This window comes from Myotis yumanensis, unplaced genomic scaffold (genome assembly GCF_028538775.1).
Source record: "Myotis yumanensis isolate MYYU_CA2020_CCGP unplaced genomic scaffold, mMyoYum1.0.hap1 SCAF_20, whole genome shotgun sequence".
Lineage (NCBI taxonomy): Eukaryota > Metazoa > Chordata > Mammalia > Chiroptera > Vespertilionidae > Myotis > Myotis yumanensis.
In genome coordinates, this window is record NW_027223771.1 from 7,803,921 (window position 1) to 7,826,031 (window position 22,111).

Here is a 22,111-nt window from a genome sequence, read left to right on the forward strand (position 1 = left end):
CCGACCCCACCGTTGTGCAGTGAACACTGGGTGTAACTGCTAAACAGGCCATGTTTCTTTGTAACAAAAGGTGTTCAAAGAGACACGCACTAGGTGATCGCTGTTAGTGAAAGCGCAGGACTGTGCGTCGTCTACTCGGAAGGCTGAGGAAGAGGAGGGAGCTGTCCGGGGACGTGGGGCCGGGAGAAGGCGGCCGCCTCATGATGACATGTGCGGAGGCACCTGCTGTGTGTTCTGTGTCAGGGCGGTGCGGGCCTGGAGCTCCTCGGAGCAGAGTTCTGAGTGTTAACACCTTCCTGCGATAGCGGCTCGCAGGCTCTGGCAGGGCGGGCGCTGCGGGGGGAGGGCGCCTGTCCTCATCCTGGGTTCCAAACAACAGGACCTTTTATGGCCAAGCGCACCGGTCCCTGTGCTGAGTGAGACCGCAGCCCCGAGGGCTCAGGCCGGTGCTGGGACCAGCTGCAGGGTGTGCTGGATCTGTGGTCGGAGACTGGTGGGTGTCGGGCCTTGTGCGTGGGGCTCCTAGCACATACCGAGTAGTTTGAGACGCTAATATATCTGTACTAATGATTTTTGATGGTTCTTTAAGCATGAAAAGAAAATCACATTTAGTGAAGTGAAATCGTAAAATAACTACTTCAGAGAAACTAAGAAAAAAGTCACAAATCTTAATGTATTGTGCGATTACTTTTTACTTCTTCCAAGAAAAGAGGAGTCAAAGTGGCATTCACAGTTATTGTAAGTCATGTTTTAAAGGAGGCCAAAATCTGTTACGATGGATTAATTTAAAAGATTCCTCAATCAAATTTAAATAATTATTTATGAATGAACTTATCTAGTGCTGGTCTATGGATCAAACCCTTTCCTAGTTAAATGAACTCTGGGAGGTAGGCTTACCTGGAAAATTTCACCTTCCTAAAGCTTCCCTTTGGTTGGCTGGGAAATCAACAAATCTCAAAGCTACTTAAGTTGTTGGACCCAGGAATTCTGTAAAATAAGACCCACGAGGACTTTTAAAAACAGACCGTCTAGAAGTAAGTTAGTATTCCATAGATTGTCAAGCCCTTGGTTTTAAATACTGGACAAATCATTTCATGATGATTTTTCATTAAAAAAATTTAAAAGCAGAAACCCAGCTGTGCAGAGTATTTTCACTATATTAATAATAAGAAGAAGAAAAGTCATTTTGGTGCAGGGATACTTGCTGACATTCGAGAAAATTCTCCAGGAAGTCACCTGAGTGGATTAAGTTAACCCATGAAGTGCTATGGAAAGAGCCGGGGAGATAATGCTGAGTTGCTTATTTTTACAAATTTTAAAAAGATGTAAGGGCGCTAATACGTTCATTCCATATAGGGAGTCGTTACTGTCATATATTAAATAAGTATTTGAGTTTGTATACTTCAAAGTTAGGTAGGAAAATGGTCGTATTTCAGAGCAGATTAAGAAGGAAATTTTGGGGATATTGTGCTGACGTGATTCTCCCTGGGGATTAGGATAAACTCTCAGAGCACAGTCAGTAGATGAAGTGGCTGAAATGTCCATTTTTTTAAGGTACCATCCTAACTTCTCGGGGCGTCCTCATGATCATATGGGGGTGAGGCTCTCATCAGGGTGGGCCGAGGCTGGAGAGCAGTGGCCATGGGTCAGTATTCCCTTGCAAGTTCGGAAAGGAAGAGCCCACACAAACACTCCTTTGCTGTTGGGGTGCAGAGGGAACATGGATTTTGCTTCTGCCTCACCGAGGAACCAAGTCCATGTGATCACGTGAGACCATGCCAGTGGCTCCTGTGTGCTCGTAGTCGACGTTACAGAAAACCTCGCGGCACGTCAGTATCCTGTGTGTGTGAACTTTCCAATTGTGTTTCAGACGTTAAGAAAGAAAGGCCTTAATGGTTGTGAGAGCCCCGATGCTGACGATTACTTTGAGCACAGTCCACTCTCGGAGGACAGATTCAGCAAACTAAATGAAGAGGGGGATTTTATGTTCAAACGAGGCCCTGTAAGTACTTCCCTCGCCTCTACTTGTGATGTGTTGATCCTTTTTGTTAACTTCATCGTCTAGGCTCTGAACAAGAAGGAGCACCGAGGGTGCGACAGCCCAGACCCCGATACTTCCTATGTGCTAACGCCACATACAGAAGAGAAGTATAAAAAAATTAATGAGGAGTTTGATAATATGATGCGGAATCATAAAATCGCAGTGAGTACTACCGTCTGGTTTGTGCTTTTAACTTGTGCATGAAGAGACTGACCACACGTCTTGTTTATTTTCAGTGACGGCAGTGATAAGTAGGAGGAGAAAAAAAAGCGTATTTTACTTTATAGAACTTTAGGTCAAAATTGCTGAAATCTCATCATACATGTTCAGTGCCTTAAACATAGACGTGAGGAGAAACGTTCTAATCAGGCTCGCTTCCCACTGCGCCCTGTACCTGTGGGTGGGGCACCTACCACATCCTGGATTCCAGTTTCCTTCTCTGTAAAGGAGTGGGTTGCCTCACATCATGTTTAAGGTCTCGTCAGCTCTAAATTTCAGCGATTTTAACTATAGGGTGCAGATGACTGTCCTCTCCCTCCTAGGACTTAAAAAAAACATTTCATGCACTTTAAATAGATCTTGAGACTATGGGGTATAAAGTGGTTAGATTTATTAAAAAATTGGCTGTTTCAGAATTATTATTACAATATATTTTTATTGATTTCAGAGAGGAAGGGAGAGGGAGAAACATCAATGATGAGAGAGAATCATGGATTGGCTGCCTGTTGCACGCCCCACACTGGGGATGGAGCCCGCAACCCCGGCATGTGCCCTGACCAGGAATTGAACTATGACCTCCTGGTTCACGGGTTGACGCTCAACCACTGAGCCCCGCTGGTGGGGCTCAAAATTATTTTTCCTCGTGTTGTGTAGTTGCTGTGATCGTAGCTGCTCACTGCTTGGCTCTTTGTAAATGTCTTCAAACCACTTGGCAACAACATCTGTGCTTTGCTGAGCCTGTGGGCACCGGGGAAGGGAGCCCCGGCTCTATTTCAGTTTAAGAAGCAGCTTCTTAACCTGGTTGCAGAGTGAATAGTCGTTCAGAACTGTCCACGCTCACGCCTCCAACCATAAGGAAACGGTCTTTCTTTGAGCTCATGCTCCTTGGACAGCTCTTCAAAGAGTTCTCATTGGAAGCCCCGTTGGCAAGAGCTCCTCACGGCAGCTGTTGTGAATCTGAGTTTCAAACGCTGTGAGTGTTGTGTAGGCCTCACGGGACACGTTGGTTCTGATGCTGATATTTATTTCACCGTCAGAGTTAACGCTCTTAAAACTATGCCCTGAAGTATGCATCATGGGTTATTTCTTCAGAGCAGTCCTATTACTGTACACGCCACTCATGAAAGATAGACTTAAGGACATATTTTTGTGCTAATACCATCGTTGTCTTTAAAAACAAAACAATAGCAAACAAAAAAATAAAATTCCTTCTGACCTCATAGGGATGTTGGTGACCCTGCAGTTAATGTTAAGCTGCAAAAAATATTGTGTAAATAAAAGTGTTTACCTTGGAAAAAATTTTAAATCTTATGTCCATTGTTTTGTGTCTGTTAATGACTTATAATTTTCTACCTGAAATACACTATTGAATAGAATATATAAACTGTATTCTTCCAACTTTGAATTAGCAGTGTTTCCTTACTTTGCAAATCACTTTTAAAAAGTCTGAAGAGGAAAGGTTTTTCTCTCATTTAAATTATAAAAAGGATTGTTATTTATCATGGTTAACACATCCGTTGAAAATGGTCTATGCAGGAATGAAGGAGGAAAACAGAAAATACTTTAAAGGGGGTGTGGACTGTTTGGAGGGAAGGAAGATAGCATTGATAATAGTTATAATTTAATCATCAGACAATTTAGAGAGAGCTTGTCAGTGTTAATTTTATTGTTTAGATTATTTTTTCCCTTTCGTTACCCTCGGATTGCTTTGTGCTACATATGTAACTTAATTGTTTTTAGTTTTGTCCATTAAGAATGTCAGTCAATTAAATCATTCCAGGGCTATTTATAATGTCTGAAATTCTATGTATTAAGTTTATAATATTTCTACACACTTTGCCCTTTTTATTATAATGGGAATCTCCCAATAGAAATGTAATGTTACTAAACTGGTTTCATTAAAGTGATGATTTATGCTTAACTTGGTAACACGATATATTTTGTAATGTCTAAATTTGACCACAGTACTTTAACATTAGGTTGACTTTTTCATCTCTGAATGTTTGAAATATATAACACATACATTATGTCAGAATATATGTATTAATACATAAAAAATGGAAAAGGTTCGTGTGAAACATATTCCTGTTTAAATATAATTCTAAAGGAAAGCGCTTACACCTGCGAGTTGAAGATTTATAAGGATCTGTCCCCATCCTCTGCTTTTAATAACTAGTGAGTTAGTGAAGTTCATAAGTGAATGCGTTTACATAGGTGGACATGAAACTGACAGCTTCTCTTCTTGTTCTTTCTTTACAGCCTGGGCTGCCGCCTCAGAACTTCTCCATGTCCGTCACGGTCCCCGTGAGCAGCCCGAACGCTCTGTCCTACACCAACCCCGGGAACGCCCTGGTGTCCCCGGCGCTGGCAGCCGGCTCCGCGCTGGCGGACTCGGGCATGCTCTCGCCGCCGCAGGCCGCGCTGCACAGGACCGTGTCCCCCGGCGCCCCGCAGCGGCCGCCCAGCACCGGCAGTGCGGGTAGGTAGTGCCGGCTGTGCTGGCAGCTCTTTATCAAAAAGGGTAAAAAAAAACCCAAACTAAATTGCTACTCTAAGCAGTTCTTAATGCTGCTGCTCTTAGTATTATTGTTTTAATAAACAATAACTGGCTTTCTTTTAAAGTATTTTAAAAAATATATTGTTATTGACCTCAGAGAGGAAGGGAGAGGGAGGGAGGGAGAGAAACATCAATGATGAGAATCATGGATCGGCTGCCTCCTGCACACCCCCTACTGGGGATGGAGCCAGGTATCTGCCCTGAGCAGGAATCAAACCTCGACCTCCTGGTTCATGCTTAACCCCTGAGCCATGCCGGCCGGGCTGAAGTGTTTTTGACAATCTGCTGTGGCTCTGGCACTGCGCCAGGTCCAGGGGAGCAGTATATACCACCCGCCACTGTCAGCCTTCCTCACGGGACAGCCGTGCTTGGACGGGCAGGACATCGTGAGCAGAGATTTAAAGTTGTCTGGGCCATTCATGCTGAAAATGGCGGAACGGACGTAACTGACTGGAGTTGGTGCTTTTGCATCTCTCCCTGCCCGAATGTGTTCATTACTCGGCAGGGTTCGCAGTGCACTGCCGGCCGCCCTCAGTGGATGCGCGCCTCCCCGAGCACTGCTCACCCAGCAGCGAGCACTGACACCCGCAAGGCAGGCACACGCAGGGCCCGGCAGCGAGCTGGTGTGCAGGGCGGGCAGAGCAGGCCGGCAGCTGCGAGTGTGCGGCACAGCTTCCCTAGCGTTATTATTGATTAATGTATCATTTATATTGTGGTTATATTATGGTGGTTGTTATTTTTATCCTTACTTATGAGTTACCGTTTAGGGAGTGATGGCCTGTAACTTAACCTATGTACGTTACCCATCAATGCCACATTCAGACTGGCCTGGTGTCCCTTAGGCGTGGAGCCAGGCCACCTCCGTGCACTTCCTTCATATGCTGCTAAGGAGGCCGGTTCCTATTCACCCCGTGTCCTCTCTCCCTCCCAGGTGGGATGCTGAGCTCGTCGGACCTCACGGTGCCCAATGGAGCTGGGAGCAGCCCCGTCGGTGAGTGGATCCTGCGCTCGCGCTCTGTGGGCACCTGCCGGCTGTGGTGAAGGGAACGGTCCCTCCCACGGGCTCTGCCGATGGGGGAAGGGGTGGTGGCATTCCCTTGTAGACTTGGTTTCTCCCTGAGGGCACGCCTTCCTCTGCCTCACATGTTTCCTGGAAACTCCCTGCTTTATTCCTCACACCTTGGCCTGGAGTTCAGATATTCAGTTACTTGTGGAGAGCCCCCTCCCAGCAGGCATCGTTCTTTTCTAAAGTCTCAGTCGCCACAGTACAACTTTTACATCAACACCGTTAAGGAGAAGCTTTCTGTAGCATCTCTTCTCCCAAGATTAGACTAACAGACCACCGGTCCATCTGACAGCGGGAGATGTGGGCGGGGAGCTGCGGGGAGGCAGTGGCGGCTGCTTCAGGCACAGAGGAGGGAGCAGCGGGTCCGCGGGCGCTGGTGGTCACGGCAGGACACTCGCATGGTGGCGTGGTCGCAGCCACGCTGGTTTCTCACTTAGGGACCCTCCCAAGGGGACTTAAACCCTTAAACCCTTGTCACAGTGTGTCCGCCCCGCCCAGGCGGCTGGTGAAGAGAGACTGATCTTACCATGACAGTACGGCACGTGTGCCCGAGTTCCAAGGACAGCTGTGTGCCTCTGGGTTGCCGTCCTACTAAGGCTTCCTGGTCTCTGATCTGTGGTTACCGTCCTAGTGACCTGAGAATAAAAGCCTTAGCACTGCTGTGGGCCCGGGAGACTTCTAGGGACAGTTCCCACGCCTCCCACTCATTCACACAAACGGAACCAGCTTCTCCTCAAGTAAACGACGAGATGCTGAATAACTTGATTTACGCTGAAGAGAAATAAACAGGCTCATTAGTAAGACAAGCGACAAACATAGCGACCTGATGTCGGAATAAATGCCCAATTACATCTGCCACCGTGTTAAGTGCCATTTAACTGGAATTAAACAGGTAAGACCAGTTGTAGGATCTGTTTAAATAGATAATTAATGTGCAAAAATTCATAAAGGCCTCACCAATTATCCGTCGGGGCTCTCACACTTGGATGTGTCTTTCCAAATATTTACAGCCTTTCATCTCTGTGTACCTGTGTGCACGTCAGCGTTTCATCTGCACTTTCATCCGCTACTACCCCCCCCTTCATCTTGCTCTCCCTTTACCTCCAGCTGCCTGAGGCTGGAGCAGCCATTCCCACTGCATTCAGTGTTCACTTTACTGGGTGGGTCTTGTTTTCTTTGTAGTTTTTGTAAATATATTTTTATTGATTTCAGAGAGGAATGGGGCACCTAGGGGCATCTCCCGTCCCCGTCTCCCTCCCGTCCCCTGCGCTCTCCCATCCCTTTCTCTCTCCTACCTGGACCCCCGGGTACCAGCCGCCCTGTCCAGCCGAACGGCCTCAGAGCGTCCACGGGGGAAGGGGAACTAGCGCTTCTTGATAACGTTCTTCTGAATCACCTCTTTGTATCGCCTTCTAATGTTTGAGAGGACTTGACCCTTCAGACTGGAGCGCACAGCAAGGAAATAAGCATCTCCCAAGCGCGATCAGAGAGATTGAGAAAAGACATCGCGCCCTTACTTCGTGAAGGAAAGGCTGCTGAGCTCACTGTTCGTGTTAACCCGGCGTTCTGGTTCCTAGTAACCCGTCCTGTCTGTGACCGAAAGGATTTGATAAGTGTTTCCTGCCCAGATGCCTTGCTTGGCGGTCGTCTCTGCCCGACTCACAGCCGAGCTCTGCCCGCTGGGGTGGCTGAGGGAGACTTTTCCTACCAGCCCTGCTTCTGCAGCCACAGAGGCAGGAAACGGCTCGCTGGGCGCGGAGAGGAGCGGCGGCCGGGGCCCAGTATGTCCCCCTCAGGGTGAGGGGAGCAGGCGGCAGGGGACAGCCCCTGAGGGTCCCCGAAACCCACAGCAGGCGAAGTCGCACAGACACTGCGGCTGGGGCCACGAGGCCGAGTTCTGGAGGAGCCAGAGGCCCGGGTGGGGGTGCGAGTGGGGGGCGGGAGGAACCCTGAGGTCCTGAGTGACAGCTGGAGGAGATGCGCCAGTCCTCGCACCAGCTCACCGCCCGCTTTGTCCCTTAGAAACAGGCTGGTTCGGAGCCAACGAGGCGGATTCCGTCCTGTTGGCAAAGCATCGCTTTTTAGTGTCTCATAAATGAGTGACACGGCTTTCTCAAGCTCTGTATTACAAGCAGATGTATTGAAGCGCCCGTTTTCTTCCATTTGCCTTCAAGAACTTACTCCATCTCTTACTAGTTATATATATGTTTAATTTCAGAACTGATGTAGCCGTTTGTCAGTTGACCCCATTCCTTACATACTGTTCCTGAAATGTTTCCTGAACAGCCAGACGCTCTATACGTTTTAAGCGGCTATAAATGATGTTTCTGTTTCACACAAGAAGCGCTGATGAATTAAAGCAGCCCCATCACCAGCTCCCAGCTCTTAGTGACGAACACCCGTGCGGCTGCACATGTGTCTCACCTCCTCACTGCCGCGGCCTCTCTCAGGGTGCTCTCGGGCGAGAGGAGGGTTCGGGCCCTGTCAGCGCGTGGCACACACTGAGGGGCTGGTCCTCGCAGGTCTCCCATGGGCGCGTGTGCGTGCACTTATCTGTGGCGGATTGTAAAGTTGTCTGTCTTGCTCTCTGCTGGAGGGAAGGAGCAGAGCAAACACAGCTGCCGTTTCCTGTGATGGTCATGGAGCAGCCGTGGACTCCGCTATCTGTCCCTTCCGTCCCCACCTTTTCCTGACGCCTGCCTTCTGTCACTGTCCATGCAGCCTGCGCGGAGCCATTCCCACAGCCCCAGGCCTGCGCGGGCCTAGCTGTCTGTCTCCTACTAAGCTCCGTGCGCGCCCGTAGTGTGTGCTTGCGCCCCTAGTGTGTGCTTGCGCCCCTAGTGTGTGCTTGCACCCCTAGTGTGTGCTTCCGCCCCTAGTGTGTGCTTCCTCCCCTAGTGTGTGCTTTCGCCCTTAGTGTGTGCTTTCGCCCTCTCCCACCTCGGTAGTGTGCCTGCTCCTGCTCCTGGGCAGTCGAGGAAAAGCTGCGTGAAGACCATGTAGATTTCCTCTTTCCTGTGCCCTCCCCCTGCGTGTTCCACACATAATCGGGTGTAAAGGTTTACTGCCACATCATGCAGGTAGCTCTGTGTGGGAGCTGAGATGTTGCTACAGTTGTGCCAACGCCAAGTCCAGCAGAGAATTGGGGGCCGTTCAGCCTCCCAGGAACTTGGAGGTCACTGTTCCGAATGTTTTCTTTTTTGGTCAGCGTTGTGTGTGGTGTAAGCTGGCGTCTAGTTTAATGTTTTTGCATGTGTCTGTCCAGTTTTCCCAATACCACTCACCAAATAGGCTGCCTTTACTCCATTGCGTGTTCTTGCCTCCTCTGTTATGGACTCATTGACCACCTAGGCCCGCACCTGTGGGGGGGTCTCTACTGTTCCATGCGCCCCATGTCAGCTCTTATGCCAGTGCCATGCTGCTTGGACTCCTACAGCCTGGTATCCTAGTTGAGACCAGGTAGCGTGATACCTCTGCTGTGTTTCCTTTCTCAGGATTGCAGTGGCTATTCGTGGCCTTTTGTGGTTCCATGTATATTTTTGGAATATTTGTTCTAGTTTGTGAAATATAGTAGTACGTTGAGCTTAAGCATTACATCTATGTCACACTTTGGTCAAGTTCCTCTGCTTATTTTAAAAATGTTCAAAGGTACACGGTGAGCTACCAATGAGTTTCCTTACAGAACTCATTTGAAATGAGAACTGGGGAAAGCTTGCTGCATATTCACACCCAAGTAAGTGGATGACTGTTTGTTAATGAGCGATGTTTCTTTTTTCCAGGGAATGGCTTTGTAAACTCGAGAGCTTCTCCAAATTTAATTGGAACCACCGGTGCGAATAGCTTAGGCAAAGTGATGCCTACAAAGTCTCCCCCCCCTCCAGGTGGCGGCAGTCTTGGCATGAACAGTCGAAAACCGGACCTTCGCGTCGTCATCCCTCCGTCCAGCAAAGGCATGATGCCTCCCCTGGTACGTCACTCTTCCCTCAGCTTTGTCCTTTAGGGCACGAATTCTACACACACTCGGCCTATATTTCCTTTTTTAAAAAAAAAATATTTTTAATTGATTTCAGAGAGGAAGGGGGAGGGGGAGAAACATCAATAATGAGAATCATGGATCAGCTGCCTCCTGCACGCCCCCTACTGGGGATCGAGCCCGCAACCCGGGCATGTGCCCTGACGGGGACTGGAACCCTGAACTCCTGGTTCCTGGGTGGATGCTCAACCACTGAGCCACGCCAGCCGGGCTCGGTCTGTGTTTTCTTTATAATGTTCATATTTCCCTAGAATCTAGACTTGTTCCTAATGACTATTTCTATGTGAAGTTAACATTTGAAGGAACAAGTCAATTTTAAGTGCAGAGATGAGAGCATGGAGAACCAGGAGTGAACCTGGTAATGGCGATTTAAATCAAAGCTCAATAGGGAGAGGTTATTTTTCTCCGTGGAGGGCCTCCTTTTAGTCACCTACTGTGCCTGCTTTCTGTGAGGAAACACTATTTGTTAGAAAGTTCTACACGCCAAGGAAAGCTGTGGTGGAACAGGGAAGAATGCATAAAAACGTGAATGAGTTATTCTGCCAGTAAGTTTTTTGTTTATTTCTTCTCAAAAAAACCCTTCCCATTTGAGTCTATGAAGAATACGGTCTCCCCGGCCCAGCCGCTGGCGGTGTCTACAGTCCCAGCCTCGCTCACTTCTGAACCCGGGGTCTGGGAGCAGAGAGGGTGTCCGTCCCCCCGTCTCTGTAGAAAGACGTTGTACGCGCAGGCTTTCCAGCGATGCTGTGGCGGCTGCCTGCCAGCACCCAGGTGTCCTCGGGGCTGGGTGGCCGCTGACGGCGCCCTCTGAGGCTTCGGAATGAGAGATCCTGCATCGGGGTCACTAGTGTGGGTGGGCGCCCACACGTCCCAGCATCAGCTCATTCGCCCAGGAGCTGCCCTGGGCTGGTGGAGGGGAGGAAGAGCCAGGGCCCAGACACGAAGTCCTAAAGCAAAGGGGAGGGCTTTCCATCCAGATGCCACTGAGCCCCGCCGGCCGGCCGGCCGGAGCCCCTCAAACCCTGTGGCAGGAGCCTGTGTGCAGGTGCAGCCAGAAGGGTAGATAGAGTTGGGGAGACAGGCCTTTGAACCTGGCCCTGGGGGATTGTCTGTGTACAGACAATAAGTCACTTCCGGTGCTGCCTACGCGGTGGTCCCTGTAGGGTTTCCAGCACCCGCTCGCGTCCGCGTTACGTTTCCTAAAGAAAGACTTTCTCTCGAGTACCAGCTGCTTCTAACTCTCTTCTCCCTCTCTGTGCGAGCGCAGTCGGAGGAAGAGGAGTTGGAGCTGGTGAGTGGGGTGTCTGTTACAGCGACTCGGGAAGAGGTGGAAATTACTAACTCTGATGTGTTTACAGCCAATGTTCCCTCCGCTGCACAGGTTTCTTTCTTATCAAACGTGATTGAAACACTGTGAATAACTAAACCAGTCTAGTTTATTTATAATTGTAAATCTCGGTCCATTTTGTTTGTTGGAGGGAACATTGGACTAAAACCATAGCTGTCCATGGTCAGGAGGCAGCTGTTACAGCTTTTAAGGAAAGATGCAAACACCGTGTATAGCTCCCCAAGAGTTCACATATTTTTAGATGATGACCTCACCTTCATAGTCCTAGTTCCTCAGATTGTAACACATGGCCGTGCGTTATTTATCTTTCTCTCAAGATGGTGACATCATCCTCGGTGAGGTCACCTTTTGCAGAGCTGGAATCTCTCCACTGTGCAAAGGGCTTCCCTGTTCGCCAACAGGGGGCCTGTAAGCGACTCTATACAAATTTACTATTTTCCATCAGAAGGTTTTTCATTCTCAAAAAATGTAGCTATTAATACCCTTTTTTCCAAAACATGATTTCTATTTGCTTTTCTTCTAGAAAATAAGTTGGACTAAAAATAACTTTCAGTTGATGTTTTTTCTTTGAGAACTAAAACCCGCACCTCATAGCAGGGCTCAGACGAATTCAAAGTCAGCTGCTAATGAGAGGACTTTCAGGGGAATGAAGTCTTGAAAATGCCTCGTTTTTAGCATGGACAGGGTCAGATTGCATGAAAGCATGGGAATGGCATCTGTTGGTTTTATTCACACACGTGTGTGTGTGGGGGGGGGGTTGTGTGCATGCTGGCGTGTTTTGCACAATTTGTTTATTTTAAAACAAGAGCTCATTCTTTATTTAACTTGGTGATGGCTCTCGTAGATTTGGATGTGGTTTGTATTGGTTAACTTCCATACACCAGCCAGCTGTCATTGTCTCGGATTGTATCATGTGCAGATGTGGACTATCTACTGGGAAAAGACTTAGGGACACAGTAATGATTACCAAATGGAAGTTTACAATTCAAGATAAAATAATTTATATTAGATTAGATTTCACTGTTTACCCTGAAGTTGATGTCATGAATGTGTCCTTGTGAATTACCCAGCAATATGTCGCCCTCTAGTGGTTCCGGAAGTCACAGCGCCAAGCACCATCTGTTAGAATGTAGAGTTTGAACTGAGAATAGAATCCTGATGGCTCTGACCCAGAGTGAGGAAGGAGGTGTCCTGGAGCCAGGCCGAGACCCCGGTTCTAGACCAGCTGTCCCTCCCGCCGGCTCCGGGGATGGTTCCGAATCCCAAGTCCTGCAGAACCTTGAGGGGTGGCTGGACCACAGGTTCTGCTGCTTTTCGCAGGACTGCGTTCAGGGGAGGGAATGCTTCCCAGTGCTTGCGAGGTGGTGGATCCGGACCAAACCCGGGCAGCGTACCCACATCCTGAATGTGTTTCCCACATTCTCTGCCCTAAGATGGCACAGGAAACAAACGAGAAAGAGCTGAGATGTGGCTCCGGAGCCAGGGGTCCCTTCCTCCAGGCTCACCTGTGCGCAGACGACACTTGGAAAGTGGTGAGAGGAGCCCAGTCAGTCGGTTCCTCGTCCTCCCAGGCACTGACTGTGCCTTCATGGCCGGCACTGCTCCCTCAGAGGCCACCGAGCTACGTGCTTTCTCTGCCCCCGCCACACGGAGCGTGGGCTGCTCGGTCCCTCTGCCCCTGGCTTTTGGAAAGGGTCCCTGTAGCCACGGTGGCGAGAAGCGGCTGCCGCTCCTACACACGGGACAGGGACTGCCTCGCCCTGCCGACTGCACGGCTGGTCCTGCTGATCCACTCCGTGCGGGCAGGACGCCTGGGGATGGGGCGCCAGCAGGCAGCTGCTCTGTGCATTCACAGCCCCGTCCGGGCCCCTTCTCCACGCCCTCTGCCAGCCCTGCAGGCGGGGGAGACTGGAGCGATGCGTGTGCATCTGCTGTTAAACGGGGGCCCACAGGTGGGCGATGGGGGTAACGAGGGAGGGCACGCGTGTAGGAGGGCAGGGGCACATGGGAAATCTGTCCCCCCGATTCCCTAAAACACAGGCTTAATGTAAAAAATACATACACACCCTCCAGCTGCAGGACCCCAGGGAGGAGCCCGGCTGGGAAGTAGTTGGTCCTGTGCCCTGGACTTGTTCCCTGGACATGAGTGCCTGGCTGGCCGTAGCCTTTAAACCCACAGGCGTTGGTTTTGGGCGGCCTGGCAGCATCGGTGCCTCTGGCCTCATTGATGCTCACACAGGGCCCGGCGCTCAGGGCGCGGCTGACAGCCGTCGGCTCTGTATGAGGAAGGCGAGGGAGTGAATCATTGCTGCAAAAACATGCCCCTTAGCATGAAACGTTGAGATCTGCCCATTAGCACTCACCTGTAAGGCTTTCACATCGTCACTGCTGCAGGAAATGGCACATCCTACAGCTGAGACCTGGCACCTCTCAGGGAATGTGCTTTGTGAAGGCTCAGCCTGCGCAGGTTCCTCGTAATGACACCTCCCTCTCTCCCCAGAGCGCCCAGCGGATCAGCAGCTCGCAGGCCTCCCAGCCCCTCGCCACCCCCGTGGTGTCCGTGACGACGCCCAGCCTGCCCCCGCAGGGGCTCGTGTACTCGGCCATGCCCACCGCCTACAACACGGGTAAGCGGCTCACGCCTTTGTCCTGTGACCCACGTGTGCTCCTGTGACTTCTTCACACACACATTCACGGACACACATGACTGCCAGCGTTTGAGACTCCCATTTGCATTGGAACACACCGCCCTCTAGGACGTTACAGACAAGACAGGCCAGCGAGTGGCTTCCCCGGTGACCTTGACCCACAGGCACAGCAGCTGTGGGAGGAGGGCCCGTCCCGCAGCCTTTCCTGCTGGCGACCAGCACAGCATCCCAGCCCGGCCCTGAATGAGCCATTTCCCCTCACTCCCCGTTAACCTCCTTCGGGGGAGGCCTGTCCCTGCGGAATGGGAGTCAGGAGGCGGCACGCGCTCCCTTGTGCCTCCAGGACCCGCCTGCGGCCTCCCTCCCTCCCTCCCTCCCCTCAGGCATTAGGCCTTGTCTCCCAGTGCCCCTCGGGGGTGAGCGGCACATCCTAACACTGAGCGGTCAGCGGTGACCAGTTACTGAGCGTGTCCTGCGGGTTTGTCAGGGAAGAGGGCGTGGTTAGCGGGAAGTTGGGGTCCAGGGGGAGAGAGACAGAACGACACTGGAACGACCCCTGACAGGCGTGCTCAGGCTCCATCTCAGCTCTGGCCTGACAGTGCGTGACCCGGGCCGGGAGGGCGCTGGGTGTTGGAGGCGAGACTGCGGGTCAGGGCCGGACAGGCCCCATGGGAGGTGCGGGCGTTGCCTGGAGCGCGCTGGGAGCCGCAGGGCTTTCAGCAGGGAGGGGTCCTAGTTGTGGCTGCAGTTGCGTAGGGGCAGGGGGAGCAAGGCCCCGTGGGCCGGGGCAGTGGCCCGGACACAGCTAGAACCGAGCGGACATGGGGGAGAGGCGTCGGGGTGACACCCCAGGTTGTGGGCCGAGCGGCGAGGCGAAGGCTGCTACGGTGAGCAGAGGAGCAGGTGTGGAGGAGGAGAGGCGGCGCGTGGACACATCCCAGCGCACAAGCCAGGAGGTGGTTGGAAGGCTTGGCAGTCAGAGGTGAAGAGGTGGTTGTGGGCTTTGAGGGTCACTGTGGAAGGCATCAGTGCGATGGGCCTGCACCCCCACTTCTGTGGGGCCGGGTGAGGCGCTCTCAGGGACACGGGACAGTACAAGGGAGAATCCTGTTTCCACTCGGCTGCTTTTGCTTAATTTTATTTTTCAGTTACAGTTGATGTTCAACATTGTTTTGTATTGGGTTCAGGTGGACAGCATTGTGGTGACACAGACACTTTACAAACTGATGCCCTGATATTTCCCATCCCCTCCCTGAGCGTCATGATTACATTACAGACCCCATTCCCTGTGCTCGCTGCACGTTCCCATGGCTGCTCTGTGACCGCCCCTTTCCTCTTCTCTACCCTTCACCCTCCACCCAGTCCCCACACCTCCCCTGTCTCCGCGTCTGTGAATCTGTTATTTATTTTGCTCCTTAGATTCCACATACAAGTGACCTCACATGTCATTTCTCTGTCTGACGTCACTTAGCACAGTCCCCTCCCGGCCCCCCCGGCCGTCACTGAGGTAGAGCCTCCTGCAGGGCGAGGGGTGCGCACTGTGGAGGTGCCCCAGCCCGTCCATCCACTCCCCACCGACGGCACCTGGGCTGCTGCACGTGCTGCAGGGAACAGGCGTGTTTTTCTTTTGAACGTGTGTTATTCAGATAAAAGCTTGCTGGGTCATAGGCGGGGTCATTGTTAATTTTTGAGGAAAGTCCAGTTTCCCTCAGCGGCTGCCGTCTGCCTTCCCGCCGGCAGTCACAGGGGCTCCCTTCTCCGCACCCTCTGGCGCTCGGTGGTGGACGGAGCGATGGCAGCCGTTCTGACGGGTGAGGCGGCACCTCCTGTGGTTCTGATCTGCCTCTCGGCGGTCAGTGATGCCTGTTGGCAGCTGCATGTCCTCTTTGGAGAAGAGGCTCCTTCAGGTCCTTGGCCCATTTTCAGTCGGAACATCTGCTTCCCGCCTGAGGGGATCTGTCAGGAAAACATCGCTGAGAATCGTCAGGTTTTACCCCGTTCTCTTCTGGAGTCTTACGTTCCGAGCCTGACATTTCAGTCTTCATCCATGTGAGTTTATTCACTCTGCTGGGTAGCGGGGGGCCTTGCTGTGCCCGTCTTCCCCGGCGTCAGCTCCTGCCTCCTGCCCAGTGTCGCTGGCGTACAGCGTGGCTGCCTCCTGGGCGCTCTGCCGTCCCCCTGGTGGGCGTCTGTACGTCAGGTTGATGTCAGGTCACACCTCCCACTTCTTCTTTCCCACGATCCCTGGATCACTCAGGGCCTCCGAGGTTCCACACACACTTCTGGATTCTTTGGTCTCGTTCTGTGAAAACAGCTTCAGCTGCTTTTTAAAAAAAATGGTAACTTGGTGGGAAGACCAACTTCTTTCAACGCCCCTGGAGACGTGAGAAAGTTAAAAGTAGAAGAGCTTTCGGCACCTCGTTTAGAAGTAGATGGGAAGCCGAGTGCTAATGAGGAACGAATCACTGAGTGAGCGCGTGTCCGGGCCTTGGCCGCAGTGGTGGTGACTGACACAGGCGTCGGGGCCGTTTCCTCGTGAACTTGGACACAGGCTGCCTGCCACCGAGGGGGACGGCCGTCCTGTAGCAAATGGAGTGAGTTGTGCAGTGACGCGCGGACTGTCCAGGGCACGGGCTTGGCACCGGAGAAGGCGCTGTCGTCCCTGGGACGTGCTGACAGGGACCGAGTCTGCAGGAGCTGGAGGGAGTGTGTGTGTTTAGGATGCTAGTGGGGGGGGGGGGGGGGGGGGGAGTATTTAAAATAAGTTGCCTAGCAACAGCCTTGGGCGATGGCCTTTGTATTATTTATAATTTCACAAAAAGTTGAGATACTTGTAAACTGTGAACATTTGGCACAACATTGAAACTGAGTTTACTGACCTGACCCCGGACCGTGGGAGAGAGCGAGGTCTGTGAGCGCCCCCAAGTGTCACTCACCCTGGGACCTGCCTGGGCGCCCTCTCTTGCAGATTACTCGCTGACCAGCGCGGACCTGTCGGCCCTGCAGGGCTTCAACTCGCCGGGCATGCTGTCGCTGGGCCCGGTGTCCGCCTGGCAGCAGCACCACCTGGGCCAGGCCGCCCTCAGCTCCCTGGTGTGAGTACCGCCCGCCCCGGCTCGGCTCCCTTCTCTCAGGTCTGGCTCTGCGGGCGTCCACCGACTCTCCCACAGCGACGAGGACCGGCCCTCGTGTCCTGGCTGGGCCGGGGGTGCTGTCCCCCTGCTCCCCGGCCTCCGTCCTCCTGCCCCTACAGTGTCCAGGTGGCCAAGCGTGTGGAACCGTTTGCAGGCTCTACATGAGCTTGGAGGTTGAGCGCACAAGGGGTTCCTTGAGGTTCAGGCAGCCAGGCTGATGGACGCACGGAGGCACATGCTCAGGATCTAGGGGGACGGGGTGCCGATGGCACCACACGCACCCCCACTTCCCGTGTCTGATGCTCCTGTTCGAAGAGAGGCAGCCTGACCATCCTGAGGCCCCCTGGCCACACCCTCCCTCCACCACAGACGCCTGGAAAAGGAGCCGTGCCCTGGGCTCGCTCGGCTCCCAGGGGAGGGCGAGAGGGTGGGTGTGGGGCAGACCCAGCCCGCTGCCCGCCTGCCCCCCAGGAAGTGCTCCCCAAGAGAACCTGCTCACGGGCAGGTGTGGGCAGCGGGAGCTTCCAGCTGTGAGGACAGACGGTTACCCCGTGATTCCCACGCAAGCAACTCCTCACCCACTTGCCCGCCTGCGAGTGAAGGGGACAGTGGGACCAGACGCCAGCACAGCAGGAACAGAAGCAGGAGGCCGGGGAGCAGCTGGGCCAGCGTAGCAGACCCCCCACCTCCCCCCGGCCCTCCTGCAGCGGCCCTCGGTGACCCTGTGGGAAGTGGGTCTTGGACAGGCCCCTCGGCCTGTGCCCTGCCTCCCGGAGGGACACCCTAACAATAGCCCTGGGGAGGGGGGCAGGCCTACCTTCCTGAGGCTGCTGCTCAAGTGGGCGGGGGGGGGGGGGGCGGGCTGCCTTGAGCTGCTGTGAGCACAGCGGGCCTGTCCCGGAGCACAGTGCGGTCCGGGCTGCCCTCCAGCCGCGGGGGCCTGGCGGCCTGCACACTGACCGCTGGGTGCTCCGGCCGCGAGGCGCTGGGTCCGGGCAGAACTAGCCCCCGTGTCGCCGGGGCCTGTTGGGCTCTTTCCCGCGGGGGGCGGGCTTCTCGGGGCGGTGACGGCGCTTCACGCTGAGCGGACCCCCCTCTCCCCGCAGGTCCGGGGCGCAGCTATCTCAGGGTTCGAGCCTCTCCATCACCAACCAGAACGTCAGCATCAAGTCGGAGCCCGTCTCCCCTCCTCGGGACCGCGTGACCCCGTCGGGCTTCCAGCAGCAGCAGCCGCCGCCGCCCGCCCAGCCCCCCCAGCCCCCGCAGCCCCGGCAGGAAGTGGGGCGCTCCCCCGTGGACAGCCTGAGCAGCTCCAGCAGCTCCTACGACGGCAGCGACCGGGAGGACCCGCGGGGGGACTTCCACTCGCCGGGGGTGCTGGGCCGGCCCCCCAACGCCGAGGACCGGGAAAGCCCGTCGGTGAAGCGCATGCGGATGGACACGTGGGTGACCTAGGCCCGCGGCGGGAGTGTGACCGCAGTGCACCGCCCGCGCCGGGGCCGGGACCGGAGGTAACGCTATTTATATGTACAGACAGGCCCGTCCGCCTGTGCGTGTGTGCGTGTGAGTGTGTGTGCGTGTGCGTTGCTGACAGAGCCCGGCCCCTCCCTGCGACGCCTCCGCCTGCAGACGGTCCGTGCGCCGCGGGCTCCGTGTTTCCTAAGAGACAGTTTCGCAGAGAAACGCGCGCCCGCAGGCGGCCCTCCCTCCGGGGCCCGAGAAACGCTTCGTAGACAGAGCAGCGCCGGCACCAGAAAGCAATACTGTACATAGTGTCCCCCTGCTCCCCGCACGGGCTCTGCGAGGGGTGCATGGCGGGCTGTCCGGTCCAACAAAACCCCCCGCCTAACCATGTTGCACGCGCAAGTGTATCGGGTCCGAGAAGTGATCTTAGCCAATAAGAGAGACTAGAAACGCATGAGACCTGCCGAAACCCTAGCCTAGAGAGATAGAGCATTAACGAGGTAAAGTAATATATTAAGTTATAATTGGACTATGTCAGAAGTTTCTTTACAGTCGTATCTTAAAAATTAAAGAAACGGATTTTAGCTCATGTATATTTTATATGAAAGAAAACACCCTTATGAATTGATGACTATATATAAAATTATATTCACTACTTTTGAAAACATTCTGCTATGAATTATTTATATAAGCCAAAGCTGTATGTTTTAATTTTTTTTTTTTTTTTGAGAATAGCTTTATCTTGTTTTAACTTTTTAGTTTTATTCTAAGAGGGGGAAAATACCTTGCAAGCAGAACCTTGGGGGAAAAAAAAGCCATGAACACTTATTATTCTATATATAAATTAAAAGTTGAGCCAAACTTTCTGTACATAGCATCTTAAATATATTATCACCTTCGATGTAAGTAACTATGTATTGTATGGTCACCAGATTAAAAAGTATATTTTTGTGGATTTGCCGCCAATTTGGGGGACAAGGCGAGATCCTTAAGTAGAGTACTCACTGTTGAGTATTCCCTATTTTGTTAAATATACTGTACTTTGGGTTTTAATTATTGGCCCAGTCTCTGCGAGGGCTGTGCGGGGTCCTCCCAGTGGTGAGTGTGTGCTGTTGCATTGTAACCCGTGTGCTGTATGGGTCGAGCAGCATTCTATATTTTATGTGTGTACATAAATAGCAAAGTGGCAAAAGTGGAGGAAGTTCATCCTGCATAAATGGAAAATTTGTAACGGATTTTACAAGGCATTCTTTAAAAATATAGAAAATGCTGACCTGATGGACAGAGAAAATGGCCAAATCGAGGTGCACAAAGGTTTCCCACGTGGAAACGGTGAGGGCGGCGCCGTGGGGGCAGGTCTTCTCTCCGGACCCCCCCAGGGACCCGACGTGGCTGGTTATGGAGACTCCGTCCCAGCTCCACCCGGAAACGCCCTTCTGGGGGGATTCGGGTGCAGATGGGGGCTCGGCCCGTCACCCCGAGGTCAGTGCACCCTCAGCTGGGGTTTGACCACAGCCTTCCTCTCCCAGGAGTGGGGGTCCCAGGTCCCCGGCTGGTGCCATGAACGAAATTCCAAGTCCTGTAATGTATGTCCATCTACCAACGGTTTTAATGACTTTTCCCGAGAAACTCAAATAGGGTTCAAAACGCTGCTATTTTCTATTTGACACTCACTGGGAGCAGCTGCCTATGTACCTGCATGTCCACCCCCCTAAAGTGCACCCAGGCCAAAAAGGGAGGGAGGTGCTCTCCTCCGTCTACACACAGGGCTCATTCGGGAAGGACTCGCTTCTCTTGAAAATGTCCTCATCTTCCTGACCGACTCACTCACAGGCACATCCATAGCCACCCCCGACAGACAAGACAGCCCCCCACGAGGCTCGCGATGAGCCTCCCGCTGTCACCCACCGAGCGGGGCCGTGGGAGGCGACCGCCCGCTCTGCATGTCCATGCCCATGCCCATGGCCGCACATGGGGCGGGAGCCCCGCACGTTCACTGTCTTTCTTGTGTGCCTTACGAGACGGCTCCCGACTGTCCCGATAGCCTCTCTTCCTATGCAGGTTTCTGACCCGCACGCCCGCTCCCCTAGACCAAGGCCCCGCCCGGCTCGGAGTCTGTACGGCAGTGGTTCTCAACCTTCCTAACGCCGCGACCCTTTCATACAGTTCCTCATGTTGTGGGGACCCCCAACCATAAGATTATTTTCGTTGCTACTTCATCACTGTCATTTTGCTGCTGTTATGAATCGTCATGTAAATATCTGATATGCAGGATGTATTTTCACTGTTACAAATTGAACATCATTAAAGCATAGTGATTCATCACAAAACAATATGTAATTATACATGTGTTTTCCGATGGGCTTAGGCGACCCACAGGTTGAGAACCGCTGCTGTCCGGCACCCACAACCACAATCACATGACCACAATCACATGACCAGGGGGCGAGGGGCTGCGCTTCCAGGAACCGAATCCAGACTGTTACCCCTCGTCCCACACGCAGGGACGGGAGCACGACACTCCTCACCACGACGCCACGGACGAACACGCCTCCTGGTGGGCGCCACCCCGACTGGGCAGGACACTAGCGGGGTCGCTCGGCACCTCCATTTCTTACCCTTTTAGACGCGTGGGTTTTGTATGACACCATCACCAGAAAATGCACCCATCCCGAGGAAGTATTTTATTACTAAAAACAAAAACAAAAAAAGCTTCGCGTGAATTGCACTGGCCGGGACAGCTTCCAGCCGCTGTCCTTCCCTCAGGACCCTCACCCCAGGGAGGGCGGGGTCCCCATCGACCGTCACATGGCCCCACCCCAGACTCCATCGCCTGTCCACTGCGTTAGAGGCTAAATCAGGGTTTGTTCTAAGGAACGTCTCACCGTTTCCCTCCCCTAGGGCTCCCCCTCGGGCACCCATACGTTTCCGCACGAACCATCCCGCACAAGAGACACAGTGAGCAGGAAGCGGGGCTCCGGGCGTGGGAGCCAGGGAGCTGGGCGCCGTGAGAATGTGAAAAGGGGTTTACAAATGCAACACTTCCCTTTCTCTGTAGAAACCCCCTTCACTTTGCTGTGCGAGAAGACACTGCTTTGCTATATTTAAAACGGCTTTTTTACAAGAGATTTATGTCTTTGGTAAATGTTTGTAGTCACCAGGTCACACGAAGCTGTACGCGGTTTGATCATGTGAACCGTTTGGCGGCACAAGCTGGACTTTGTTGCCATCCTTGCGATGAAAAATAAGTTAACCTGTTTTCCCTGACGTGTTTTTCTTCCTTATTCAATAAACATGATAGTGACCTTTTTATCAAATGGCTGAGCTGCTGAGGCTGTGGTAACTCTGTGTCCTGCTCTCACTGCCGTCCAGGCACCTGGCCTCTCCTGCGGCCTCCGGACCCTGCCCTGTGGTCCCCGAGCCCCGGGCCTCCCCCTGCGGCGGGTCCTGCGGGGTCACGGGGGCAGCGGTGAGGAAGGGGGGCTGACAGCAGATCCCACTCATCTTAGCTGTTTTACCCCAAATGCGCACAACACTGAGCAGAGGCAGAAGATCTAAATAAATAGTCCGCTTCCAAGGCTGTCGTGGGAGAAAGCGCCCT

General features: G+C 53.0%; 1 protein-coding gene across 6 annotated transcripts in view; it reads left to right on the top strand.

Moving 5' to 3' along the window:
- The window catches only part of MEF2A (myocyte enhancer factor 2A), a 59,602-nt gene extending 37,775 nt beyond the window's left edge, over positions 1 to 21,827 (top strand). For 2 of the 6 annotated variants that reach the window (XM_070400535.1, XM_070400536.1), the window contains 8 exons: positions 2,066 to 2,203; positions 4,520 to 4,739; positions 5,749 to 5,808; positions 9,663 to 9,850; positions 11,184 to 11,207; positions 13,765 to 13,891; positions 16,881 to 17,007; positions 18,153 to 21,827. In XM_070400535.1, the coding sequence (XP_070256636.1) occupies positions 2,066 to 2,203; positions 4,520 to 4,739; positions 5,749 to 5,808; positions 9,663 to 9,850; positions 11,184 to 11,207; positions 13,765 to 13,891; positions 16,881 to 17,007; positions 18,153 to 18,501 (1,233 nt within the window). In that variant the 3' untranslated portion in view covers positions 18,502 to 21,827. Of the gene's footprint in view, positions 1 to 1,870; positions 2,003 to 2,065; positions 2,204 to 4,519; positions 4,740 to 5,748; positions 5,809 to 9,662; positions 9,851 to 11,183; positions 11,208 to 13,764; positions 13,892 to 16,880; positions 17,008 to 18,152 lie in introns of all 6 variants that reach the window. The other 4 variants (XM_070400537.1, XM_070400540.1, XM_070400539.1 and 1 more) reach the window with 4 other exon arrangements.
- The last annotated feature ends 284 nt before the right edge of the window (positions 21,828 to 22,111 follow it).